The following is a 14,090-nucleotide window of genomic DNA, read 5'->3' as shown; positions in this document are numbered from 1 at the left end:
GTATATTATCGGGGGCTGCCCAGTGGCTCAGGGAGTTAGAGCTCCGTGCTGCTAACTCCTAAGGCTGCCGGTTCGATTCCCACATGGGCCAGTGGGCTCTCAACCACAAGGTTGACAGTTCAATTCCTTGAGTCCCGCAAGGGATGGTGGGCAGCGTCCCCTGCAACTAAGATTGAACAAGGCACCTTGAGCTGAGCTGCCACTGAGCTCCCGGATGGCTCAGTTGGTTGGAATGAGTCCTCTCAACCACAAAGGTTGCCGGTTAGACCCCCGCAACGAATAGTGGGCTGCGCCCCCTGCAACTAGCAAGGGCAACTGGACCTGGAGCTGAGCTGCGCCCTCCACAACTAAGACTGAAAGGACAACAACTTGACTTGGAAAAAAGTCCTGGAAGTACACACTGTTCCCCAATAAAGTCCTGTTCCCCTTCCCCAATAAAAAAAAAAAAAGTATAAACTATCGAACAAAACATGGAGATACATTTTTAAAAAAAAGTATATTATCTCCATATATTAATTATGCTGCAATTCAAAATTCTATACATATATTTTATTGATAGAGAAAACTATTTGTGATCTATTACTAAATAAAAGCAGGTTATGAGAAAATTAGCATAGTATGACCCAATTAAATTTTTTAAAATGCACATACATGAAAAACATCTGAAATTATACCAAAGTATTTGTTCACAGTGATTACCTCTGACTTATGAGATGATAAGCAATTTTTAATTTCTTCTTTCAGTTTATTTATATGGTCTCACTTTTTTTTTTCTAATTACCGTGTATTACTTATGTAATAAGAAGAAAATTCTGTGCAGGTTATTATTTTTAAAGCTGAAGTCTCATCTCCACCAGAAGATATTCACAGTGATTAGTCTGGGCCTCCCAACAAGAAAGGCTGTGTTTATAAAGGAAATAGTAAATAAAGGAAACACTGAACCTTTTACAAATATTGAAAAGATATTATGAAAAATAGTGCAAGAAAGTGCTGGAACATTCTTGGAAGATAGCAGCCTAAGCACAGGTTTCTGTGGTTGCTTCACCACTAAGATAGCCTTCAGCTGCTAGGGTCTGGAAGGACACTGAATAGATCTGAGCCTCAGGTCCTCTAGGAAGAAAGCATGAGTGTGAAGAAGTAGAGGTAAGAGACTTTTAATTTTTAAAAATAATTTCTTCATTCATTTTTGGATAGCTATTATTTTTAATTAAAAACAATTATTGGGAATTCATAGATTTTGGACTTATAAAATAGTTCAGTTTTGTTAGAGGAAAGTATGTCATGAATCACGAATGTGTTTATACCCTTGGACCAGTAATCCACCACTAAAACATAATTCAAGTATAATCATTAAAAAAGAGAATGTATTCTGCACAAAGATGCAAATACTTACATTAAAATAACCACAAAGGAAAACAATCTAAATTCTCAAGAGTCAGGAAATAAATATTCAAGCTATCACCGGACCATTATGTGGCAATTGAAGTAAATATAAAAACACTATAGATGCATGAAAAGTGAAGAAAATGTTTAAAACTTTTTTTTTAAATGACAGATTTACACTGTAAGGAGACAGACATAGATTTCTGTATTGATGTCATACAAAGAGAACGTTGGATAGAGTTGTAGTACAGTTAAGAGGTTGCGGGGGTTGTGTATACATGAGTATATACAAGTATGTGTGTGCATGTGTTCAAGCATGGATGTTTCTTTTGGTAAAGTTGTTCAAATAAGTAAAATTAATTTTGAAAAACTATCCAATCCACCTGCTTGATTGAAATAGGATTATACTAATTCGGATACAGAATCACATAGCCAAAACCATTATTAAACAATTAGGTTGTAGCTAAAATAGTCGCCATGGGATAAAAATCGATACTACTAAAAAAAAAAAAAAAAGTTGCTGCACAACTCTTATCAGTAACCTGTTTCAGATAGAACTTATGGAACTATCTAATAATATATGAGCAAAATATGTACTTTTTTTTTCCTAGAAGGACTATTATTTTAAAACCAAACCCAAAGCTCACCAAAATTTTAACTGGTTTCAGCACTTTTCTAGTAATGGCACCAGGGGCTCTTAAACGAATGGTTTCCAAAATACACCATTTAATTAGAGGGAGTTTCTTCAAGTCATCGTCAGACACTTTAATCTTATCTTTACCTGTAAAGAGAATTAAAAAAGAAAATGGGCTTAAAGAAGCCAGAAAGTGATTTTAGGTAAGTTCATCAACATAGGTTAGATACTGCCTCTAAGAGCTACTGCTAAAATTATTATTACTTTATGCATTCTAACTTTAGTAATTTATTGCCTCTTTTAATCATTTTCTTTTTACCAAGATGAAAGATATGGCATAAAAAACTAAACCAATGTTGATTACTGTAACATCAGAGATTGGTATCCAACCTTGGTTCTCACAATCCTATCTCTACCCGTCAAAAAGGTTCAATTTTTACTCATTTCATTCTTTCTTGTCCAAATTCTTACTCCACTTAAGAAAACAGCAATAAAAGATTGGCATCAAAAGCACAAAGTAAAAGATCTGAGAAACCACCTGGCTTACTTCTTCTATCTCTTCCCTGTCGATTCACTTTTGGTTTTCCCTTTTTTTTAATCATCTATTTCAGAAGGTCCCCCAAAAATACAAGGAAAAGGGTGATGGGGCACATGTATTTCATCTGGAAACATGATTTCTCTAAACATAGGTGCATCAGATGTTCCTATTGTAACATGCATACTTTAGCTAAATAAAAGCAGGTTATGAGAAAATTAGGCACCTAAAAAAGTATGGGGTCCAATCTTTTTATAACCCAAAGTATGATGAGGGCTTTCAGTCAAATCAGACAATTTAGCTAATGGTATTTCAAGTAAAACGTTTGCATTTTGAATATTACTTTCTTTCAATTTGGTTTAGACCGAATTTTTAATAAAAGTCAACAACATTATCAGTTTAATTAAGTTGACTATCTTATTTGTCTCCAACTGTACTGGGAATGAGTGGTGACAGGAGTGGAATGTAGGGTCTCCAGCCAAGTCTCTCTTTGACTCTGGATGAGGCTTGTTCTAAAGCCTGTTCTGCAGGAGGGCTGGGTGGGTACTGCCTGGGAGGACATGTGGAATTCCCGGGTAGTCAAAAGCAAATGTCTTTGGTTAGTGGAGTCGGGGCACCAGGGTTTTTGAACTCTGGTTCTACTAATCCCCATAGGGGTGTCTATACACTCCATTAAACTTGATAGATTCTTGAGCACAAATAAAGGCCAGGATCTGAGTTAGGCTCTACCAGGGTTACAACAATTAAGGCATTCTTGCAATACACTTAGTCTAGCACCACAGGCGTCTAGTTAACTGGGACACCACATAGGCAAGGAAACTATTTGGGGAGATGTAAAATATTCTAAAATAGTTCAAAGCAGGGAGGGTTCATATCCAACTAAAGGTAAAGCAAAATATTCTATGAGTATCTTTCTCTAAAATTACAAATATAATTAGTTTCCTGCCTGGTGAAGCCTCAGTAAATATACACTGAATTAACAAATGGTCCAACTTCAACATGGGGAGATGAATCTCTGGTTATTCTAGGCAAACAAAAGAGGAAGAGCAAGGCTTTAAAAAAGTTTGGAACTTCATATACTGTGAAGTTTCTGACTTCCATTTAGAAAAAGAGATTTTATTAAGAATGCTTAGCAGATTAATTGAACTATAAAGTGCAAAATGTTTTGTAGTATATAATACAGAAACAAAAGCTTGTTTTTGAGTTGAAAATATTAATACTTAAAATCTATTATAAACTATAAATAAATTTATGAGAGATGTAGAGTACACTTGGAAAACAAATGTTTTGATAAAATATTTTTAGTTTCTCAAATCCCAGTGTGATGTGGGAAAAATAAGGTAGTATTCTTGGAGGAGACAAAGAAAAAGCAAAGGAAACATACTAAGTTTTTAAACATCTTTAGGTTAAAGACCTTTCTTATAATAATTCTTAGAAATGGCTCTGTACTCATACTGTGCATATTTCAATGCACATCTGTGGTTTGTTCTTCCAGCATTTTGACTCTATAATTAGAAGGCTCCACTTGGAAGAATGCCAAGGTAATCATCGAAAGGGCTAGAACCTAACCTCCACCAAGACCAGTACAGAAGACAGGCAGGGAGGAAACGATGGGTGATTTGGGGTAAATTTCCAAAACTAATCGTTTAACTCTTGGCATAAATACAATCAAAGTCAAACCAAATCTTAGGGCATTTGAAACAAAATAAATGAAAAGATGATCCTTATATTCAGAAATGGCAAAAAAAAATTTTCTAAAATATATACAGTGTGGGGATTCCACAGGCATGATGGCACGCATGTTATCACACGGTAACTATACATTATATCTACTAAGGATGTATAACAGATTGAAATTCTATATTTCAGCCACGTATTTACTCAATAAAAATTTGCTTCGTATCTGTTATGTGCTAGCCCAAGCAAAGGTGCCGTAAGAGACAGGAAGAGGATAATACTAATTTATCGACCATCTAATGTCACAAATACTTTGGACCACTTCATTTATTTCTCATAACTGCCTGCCAGGTATGGAGCTTCAGAGAGGTTAACGTGTTGGAGGAAGCAAGCCTGAAAGCGTCAGAGCAGTCTTCAAACCTATGTCTGTCTACACGGAGAAACCTTAAGCTTTACCCTTGCTTACTGTACCCTATCGCTTCCCCTAAGAGGAGAAAGGAAGGAGAAAGATACAGTCATTGCCTTAAAGGAGCTTGGACACAAGGACACAAAATAATATCTAGATATAAATAGTCCTAATACAAGTTTCATAAGAGAGGAGTCACGCTCAGTGGCATTCATCCCCTCTCGCCTAGGGCTAGAATTTCAGCTAAGCCTGGAAGGATGAGTGAGACTTACCCAGACAGAAAGAAAAGGAACTTAAATGCCAAAATTAATCATAAGAATATGATTTCCTGGACTTAAAAAGAAAAGAAACACAAATCAAATAGAATGACCAGAGTTAAGTTCTTCTTTGAGAAAGAGCTCCTCCGGTTCCTTAATATTTAAGCTTCCTCTCCTTACACACACACACACACACACACACACACACACACACACACAGAGTAAATAAGTAAACACACAAAATATAAAATACAAAAATCTTGTTTCTAGAGTCCTGGAGTAACGTTACATAAAGATTTAACTAATAACTTTGGAGAAATAATTAATGTTTTGACAGAAAAGGAGAATAGTTGGTATTTGTTGAGTCATTCAGACTATTTGAGAAATAATTCTGAGGAGGGAGAATCAGAAGGTGAGGTTGCCCAGTGGGGTTGAATATCGAGGAGGCCCTGAGTTTCCCCACAAATGAAACACAGGTGTATATACTACCAAGGGACACGTGGAAAGATGAAGAGCAGCAAAGAATAAACTCCACTGAAATTTAAAGAGTGCATTCCTACACATTCCATCATCTCTTTCTTTACTTTTTGAAGCATGGATTCTCAGTTCTGTTGTTTTATGCTGTGAGGTAAGCTTTCTGTCACAGAGGTTGCCTTTTCATATTTGTAAAACACCTTGTTTAAAACTTTACAGTTAAGGTGTGTGTAAAAAGTCATAGTACACATGAAAGAGAATGAACCTGGGATAAAAATGCATGACATAAATGTTGAAAAATAAAGAAACTGATGTAATAACGTCAAGCAATAATTTCTACCAAAATTTGGTCAAGAAATTTGCTTCCCAGATTTTATAATAATTTATTTAAAAAGTAAAATCAAATAGCAAAAGTTAGTGTTTACTTGAGACTGTTATTAGGGAAATTATGTAATAACGTTGAAAAAATACAGCATTTCTATGACTTCTGCTCAGAAACAATGAAGCAATGACATCAATTGCTGACAAAGAATAAGGGCAGGAAACTAGTTTTCTGGCATATTTTCTCAACCAAGGACCTCATGATAAGTTCCTAAAAAAAATAAAAACCAGTTTTTAGAGAACAGAGACAAAGCTAAAAAATAAATAGTAAATAAAGAATTTATAGTATGCCAGAGGGGAATAAAGGAAGATCTTACATTCTTCCCTATATTTCAGGAATTCAAAAACTTTAATATTTTAAGGAATGTTCAAAAATTCAATTAAAAAAATTATACCTCTACTTTATTTCAGGAATATTTTCTTATATTTACAAAATTGCTGCCTTCTCAGAAGAAACGTGTATTCACTGGAAAAGGTTAGCACATCTCAAATAGAAGGAGAGGACAAAATGTTCTGAAGTAGATAATATCATTAACAATAGGTTTTGTATCTCTAATGACCCTAAAATAGTTATTTATAGGTAGTGAGAATGTACTGATTACAGATTTCTGGAAATTTTCAGGGAGATGAGAATTTGTTTGTTGACTTGGCTTCCAAATGCGAAAAGCAATACATCCTTTTCTATAATTATTCTTTTAAATGTGAAATGAAATACTGTAAAACTGATCTTTGATTATTGGAAAGGAAAATCAATTTTAAATTTTGGATAAAGGCCCCAATGACCTTTCCCTTCTCCAAACGTGTAGTATTACCCTCTATTCCTGAGGACTAAGAGACGGTAAGAGAAATGCCTAGAACAGGGGTAGACCAGAACTGAGAAACAAAGAGTCGCTGAGAGGAGAAGAGAAGAAACGGTTAAAGAATGAGTGGGCAAATAAGGTCGCAGAGCTAAACTGGTTAAGCAAGGTGCAAAATTTGAGGGACTTAATTATTCTACACAATAAAACAGGGTTTTCCCTAACGTGGCAAATTATGTTTTGCGGCTGGACCTTCTCCACTGGTAACAGTAGGATACAGCTTCAAAAGATTCAAAAGAGTGTGCAAGAAAGGAAGAGGTTGTTTTCTTTTAAGAAGGGAGAGTGATGGAGAGGTCACTAGGCAGAGCAGCTGAGAATAAAACAGGGCTTCATTTGTGTAGGAGAGTTGAGCTTTATAAAACTGCAGCCTACCATGACAGAGAGATCCTCCAATTTCTAGTCCTTCTCCCTCCCCTCTTCCTCTCCTCCCACCTTCTTGCCTTTTCCCTCCTCCCCCTTGCAGAACATCCAGGTCCTTCTGCATATACAGCGGGGGACTCTGGATTTATGGCATCTGAAGATAGAGAATGGGAGGTGGACACCTAAAATAATTAGGAAGTAAATATAATTTTTGAAGAGAGAAAGAGCGAGAAGAGAAAGATAATGAATTAAAGAAAATAGTAGAATGGGTCCCTGGTGGTCCGTTATGTCTTGCTGCCTCATTTAGATATCTCGCAGAAACTTCTGGAATGTGAAGAAAGGGCTGATAGAAGGAGGTCCACCCAGGCAAGCTCCAGAGGTGGTAAGACATATGCAAAAGGTATTTCCACCCTTCTTGAAAACATGAGGCTGCACTACCATATCAAACAAATTGTAAGCTGACTGTGCTAAGACCCTTCAAAAATTCAATTTAAAAATCAATATTCCGTGTCATCTTCCAAATAGGTTTTTAAGAGAGAAAAAAGATGTACTCTCTAGGTTTTTGTTTTTTTTCATAAAATATTAACTTCCTCCATTATTGTGGAAGTACATTATTGTACATGTTCTGTGAGACAAAATTCTGTGAGAAAGATATTAAGTTAAATTTACAGAAAATTTAAGAGAGAAGATGAGAGTAGGTGAAAGACTATGAAGTATATGGTAGCCTATGAAGTTAAATGCTTTTTAGTTCACTGCTGTTCCCTATGAATTCTTTACAGGTAGCGTCTCTGCAATGACTACAAGTTTCTAGAATATTAGTCCAATGCAAATGTTGGTAGTTTAGAAACTTTTGTGTCAAGAATGTGAAACAGAATGGAAGTTACTATTTTCTTCCTTCCTTCCTTCCTTCCTTCCTTCCTTCCTTCCTTCCTTCCTTCCTTCCTTCCTTCCTTCCTTCCTTCTTTGGCAGAAAAGATTGTGAATTTGCTTTTGTTGCCAATTGTGTTCTCTTTTGTTAATAGCAGTGTTATAATCAATTTTAATACCTGGTAGAGCAAACTGGCCTTACTAGTTTATATTTCTAATAATTTTGATGTCTAATCACATTCACTCTTCAAAAACTTTTAAGTCATTTAGTTAATTTCATTCAAAAAAAACACTGGAATTCTAATTAATGAAATATGTATTAATTTAAAAAGTATTGGCATTTGCATATTAAGCCTTCCCATACAGGAAAATGGTATACTTTTTCCTTTACTTAGGTTGCTTTTTAAAAAATATGTTTTTATAAAATGTTATAATTCCTCCGTATAGATCGTACCCCAACCCAATCTCTTTATTCAAGAGAAATACCAGTTAGATGAATAGAAAGGACGGATGTAAACGGAAAGGGAGGTTTAAAAAGCACCTTATTGTGGTATTTGTGGTGGAAACACACTGGGGAAAGCAAAGAATCAGCCTAGAGATTGTCCATGCACCCTGAATATGGGTGTTGGGGGTTTAGGGATCACAGCGGCAGCCTGGCAAGCCACATCTTCACTTCTCCTCTAACTACCAGCTTTTTCCAAATACCTCAGTCATTTCTGAACCTCCAGCTCTGGTTCTTCTGACTTTCCCAGGGATGGATACGGCTTTTTGGCATCTGAAGGATTTAGGATAAAATTCTATTATCAAAGACACACAGTCCTATTGCTGGGAAGGGCAGTCTCATGTGCACAGTCTTTCAACCCCAACTTAGTCACATAAGAACGCGCCTTTGGCCTGAAACACTTCCTTACCCAGAGATAATGAGCCCACACAGCCTGGGCCGGGCTTATCAGCTGGTGTGGGGATACCTTTGCTTCAGGCACAGTCTCTGATTTTGTCTCTGCTCAAAGTGCATGCAACACATGGTACTTGTTCAACCCCACCGCTGTATCTGTCCTCCAAGGCGAGGGGACAGGGTTCCTTCCATTGTGAGTATAGCATTGTTCCATCGACAGCATCACCGTGCTGTGTTTTCCTTGGCAACTCTGATACCAAGATGCAGAGGGCAGAAGTATTGAGAGTCTTCCCCGGGGACTGAGAACCAGTGTGTGGTACTCTGCTTGACACCTATTGATAAACTACAAGCAATCATCTTTTGGACATAAATTCTGCTCAGCTGCTTCAGTTTGACATTCATAACTACAGACTGACAGAGGCAGTGATAACAATGCATTGAGAAAGATATCAGGGACTGAAATACTGCTTAGAACAGGTTATTAAGACTGATGGGAGCTAAGGAGTTAAGAACCGACAGACTGTCCTCCCCACCCCTTCCTCTGTCCATACAGGCTGCTGTAAAAATATGCCAAATCTTATTCTAGCACTTCAAGAAAAGTCTGATACTACTATATCAAGTCCACCGACCAAGAGTCTCTTCTGAAAAAATAATACCTCATGTTATTTTCAGAAATACTTCTCTCATATGTTAAAAAGGGGGTTATGAGTTTCTCTATTCACGGGAACATAAAATTAAGACTGCTGTATAACCGTATCACTTTTTTAAGAAATAAAGGATACAGGACTTTATATATTTATAATAAATTAAAAAGTGAGATATTAACTAAACAAGACAATATGGGTAGATAATAAAATGTAAAATACATTTCGATCTAGAAATACCCTTCATTTATAAACTCTGAACAATGATTCTAAATGTGGACTGTGTTCTCTGAAGAGATGTTGACCCAACTGAAAGGCCTTTACCTCAGTAGTTTCTAAAGAGGAAAATAGATTGTCCAAATGCCTGAACAACTCTCCAACAGAACATTCTAAAAAAGAACTGCGTCTAAATGAAAAATGCAGAGGATAGATAAAGCAGATTAACAGTGCTGTACTGGGGTGGGACAGTGAAAAGACTTAATAAAAAAAGGACCTTCTCCAAACTTATAAATTTGAAGAGGGATAACAAATAATGTACAGCTATCAGATGCATCTCTTCCCTCCTGTGGAAGCTACGCAATAAAGGACAGGGTGACTTCACACAAAATCTCCTGAGTTAGTGTCCCAAGTCATAATTCATGTATTAAAGGCAGAAAATGGTGGAGGGAATGTAGCCTCCTGGGAAATCTCTTGTGGACCAGATATCATACATGCCAGTTCCACTGGGGCCTTTGTGGCTGGGCTAGTGCATTGGAAAGCAACAAACGGTCATTCCAAAATGACGCCATCTTGGTCTTTAGGGCCAAGCAGAAAAGAAGGTCACAAAAGAACAGTTTCAGATGCAATCTCCTGCATTTATAAATACTTTCTTAGGAATCTACATATGCTCTTCAAGGTGGATGAATGAGAAGTACTTTGTGAGATGCTCCAGCACAATTTAATATTGTCTGGGTCCATTCCAGGATTTTAAAAGTTGGGCGAGCAAAGAAACACGAGACTATGTAAGACATTTCCTGTACAATATGCCATCGCCTCCAAAATCTCCATATTAGGTTCATAGCGTCAGGCTACCAGTGGGAGTGGAGAGATTTTTTTTTTTTTTTTTTTTAATAAAATAACTTTCCTGTTCAGAACTCTATTGAAGTGCCCTTGGCTCTGCTACTTGATCTTGCTCCTCAATATTTTGGTCAACATGCAGTGCAAAGGGCCAAGAATCTATCACAGCCACAACTCTGGCTATCAGCCATTGAGCCCTGGCAGGCTGCAGAGCAGTAATGAGAGTGAGCTTCTTCTGTTAGCTGGAGGGACTAGGTCTTTGATGGGCCACAATGGAGTCCCCGAAGAACGCCGTTATTGGTTGCTAAGATGGCACGGGGACATATCCATGTGGACAGAAGCTGCATACAAGTTATAATACTGGTAAGCGATCACTACAGATAAGGTTTCAAGAACAAATGAACATGTTTCGTTGCAAATAAGTACAACTGATGAAGTAATTGAAATAATGCAAACAACATGGAATTTGCCTAGAACATCAGCATAGGAGCTGAGCAGCTTCATTAATCACTCTGCTCGTTTTTATACCTGTTTCTAATTATGAGCAGAGACAGAATCTTCTCTCACTAGTGTAGGGTGAGTGTAGCTATCTGAGTCAATGTCACCACGTAACAGCATCTGGCCACTTGACAATGTTGTTATGTCCCCACACTTGCTGCTAAATCAGAGCACAGTGGTAGCAAAATCATTATTATTTATTAGTTGCTTCTGAGTACATTTTCTCTTTTACCCCAAGTCACACAATTAGTGATTGACAGGACTGACACTTATACATCAAATTTCTGACTCTCATGCAACGAAAATGTTGTAACGTATGCCTCTTATGATGCACACATCATGACTTTATGTAAGAGGTCAATCAATTCGATGCAGGTCCAGTTCTATTACAGAACCTGATTCATTGTAATTTAACAGAAAAAAAAGTTTATTATTTTTTTCCTTATGTAAGTACACAGTAAAACTTAATAGCAAAAAAAAAAAAAAAGTGTGTGTATATGCTACCCTACGTTAAAAAAAAACAGGTGAACAGAGTTCAAAAATTCAAGTGCATTTCTATTTGTTTTTTGTTTGTTTTTTAAAATAGAATGACTCTCTGCTAGTGGGCAGATACTCACAGTGAGAATCCTGAATTAGAAAAGAACATTGCTTTAAAACACAGCCTAAACAGGACCCAAATATTAATGCCTTGGGAGTGCTTTGGGTCATAAATATAACTATTGACGCTGTGTTGATTAATCTTTTATGAGCTAGTAATCCTTTAGTAGTTATCTTGAGAAAACAAAGTACAATGAAGCTAAAAATGCAAGAAGCATCTAAACATGTATTCTTACATTTTAAACAAAATAAAAAAGAAAAGTAAACCATACTGGTAGGTTAATGGAATGTCACTTAAACAAATTAAAATGTAAATACTTAAATAAATAAAATGGAACATAAGATATAGTTTAACATTAAAATAAAAATCTGAACAACTTAATTCTCTTCTTCAGCTCTGTGGATACAGCAATGTTCCCTGTTTTGAGAACAGAGCAAACCCTATAGGAAGAGGAAGAGATTTAGGGAAAAAAGTTCTCTTTATCAAAACATACAAAACAAACTTTGGTTGACCTATCTGTGTGCGGCTTGTTCAATGAACAGAATAAAGGAGATGAGCATTTATCTTTGTTCAGCACACAGGTGTTTCAGTCAATTATTGTGCTGTTTATTAAAACTGTCCATAGTTCATACAAGTATGAAGTTTCATGAGAAAGGTGGGGAGATTTAATTGTACTTAGTCTGCTTTCGGGGTCTGTAAGCAAGTAGTCACCTCAACCTGGAATAAAGAAGGGATGTATGTGTACACACACAGAGATACAGATACAGAGCTACATAGTTATACTTATAAAATGTATTTATATTTATAAAATATATTTAGATAATATAATAAATGTATTTATTTCTTATTCTCACATACATACGTAAAATATATATACTCCATTATCTACACACACATTGACACGTGTCAGTTTTGGCTATGCAATATCTGAACCCCAAGCTTCAACAGACACTTGCCTTGCATCTAATTCCTGGCACCTAATAGGAGCTCAATAAACACTTGCTGAATGAAGGAATGAATATGGCTGTGGCAAAACAAACAAGGAAGAGGGTCGCAGAGAGATTGTTGAGATGACAAAGCACCTTCATTAAGGCTTTAGACTTTATTCTGAGTGAGATGTGAAGCCACGAGATGTTGCTCAGCACAGAGTCCCAGGATCTGACAGATGAAGGGGAAAGAACCAATGAAGGAAGAGAACTTGGATCTACCAAGAGACTGGTGATGACTAGATCACAATATGAGAGACATTTAGAGGGGTTGGGATCCACATGTCTAGGTGACTTTGGTCAGACGAAGACATAGGTATACAATAAGTTGCTTCTACCTATAAACCTCAAATCATAGCTCTCTAATGGTGTTTATTACCAGTCACCATTATTTTGTTTGGGTAAATTTCATGGTCAAGACAGCCACACCACATTGTTTTAGAAAAGGCTTGTTATAAACATGGTTATCCTATTTTCTGAATCAAAAATGAGGTGCTCCGTTTAGAAAACATTTTTTCTAATCTCTAAGTTTACTTAGGAGCAAAGTCTTATAAAGGGATCCAAATTAAGTCACAGTTGATGTTACAAATATAACACACAGCAAAGAGAAAATGGAGAGTGTTTTTAGAGAAGAGTCAAAGGTCCACCTTAGTTAGACTTCACTCTGCACACAAAGATGGGTCAGAACACCGAGGCCGCAGCATCGGGCTCAGGCAGCTGCACGTGATTGCTCCAGGAATACTTTCTGGGTACACGTGTCGCGTCACTAGAGCTGTGGTTTAGAAAACTTAATATGGAAGCAACTTGGAATGGAATAAAGCTAGAAATTGGATCTAATCATCTTACTTCAGGCATTCTGAAGAACATTTTAAAACAAGGAGATTTGCTAATTTGTATAGTCAACTCTAGAGCCAGACAAACTTTGGTTCAAATCATAGTTCTTCCATTTACTAGCTGTGTGGTCTTGAGCAAATTGCTTAATTGGTACTTCATTTTCCTCATGTTTAAAATAAAGGTAAATAGTATCATTGAGATGGGATGATTCAAGAAGAGCACTTAGAATAGGGCCTGGTACTTAGGAAGTGTTATCTTAGTGAGCGCTATTCTCATTGCTTTTGTTGCTATCCTCTAGGATAACATTAGACATAAATAGCCTCATGATATATTTTCTGCTATACTTCAGTCCTTTCATAAGATTGCAAATGCATAGAACAGTAATTCAATTATTGCTATAAACATTCAAGGAAACTATGTTATTTCAAAAAACAAGGACTAATATTTGGAAGAAGAAGGCTCATAATAGTTACTAATTTCATGACGTGGGAAAATTATAAAATTTCATATGACTGATATCGTTACATCAGTTTGGGTCATAGCTAAGATTGATAAAACATGCACTGTGCTATCTACTTTATATTTGCTATATTCTCCTAAGAATCCCATGAAATGGGCATTCTTCTTTTGCCATTATCACAAAAATAAAACAGGCTTAAAGAATTTGGTAACTTGAATAAGGATACATCATTAGTCAGGGTCTCAGACTGGATTCAAACCCAGGAAATCTGATTTCAGTTCTTGCAAT

At 36.5% G+C, this 14,090-nt stretch overlaps 1 protein-coding gene across 4 annotated transcripts in view; it reads right to left on the bottom strand.

Moving 5' to 3' along the window:
* The window catches only part of CYP39A1 (cytochrome P450 family 39 subfamily A member 1), a 74,078-nt gene that overhangs the window by 30,212 nt on the left and 29,776 nt on the right, over positions 1-14,090 (bottom strand). For all 4 annotated transcript variants that reach the window (XM_019734713.3, XM_088795674.1, XM_074333033.2 and 1 more), the window contains one exon: positions 2,031-2,164. In XM_019734713.3, coding sequence (XP_019590272.3) covers positions 2,031-2,164 — 134 coding nt within the window. The remainder of the gene's footprint in view (positions 1-2,030; positions 2,165-14,090) is intronic.

Source organism: Rhinolophus sinicus, chromosome 2 (assembly GCF_057876585.1).
Source record: "Rhinolophus sinicus isolate RSI-liver-muscle chromosome 2, RSI-T2T, whole genome shotgun sequence".
Taxonomy (NCBI): Eukaryota; Metazoa; Chordata; class Mammalia; order Chiroptera; family Rhinolophidae; genus Rhinolophus; species Rhinolophus sinicus.
This window is presented reverse-complemented; position numbering and strand designations above follow the sequence as displayed.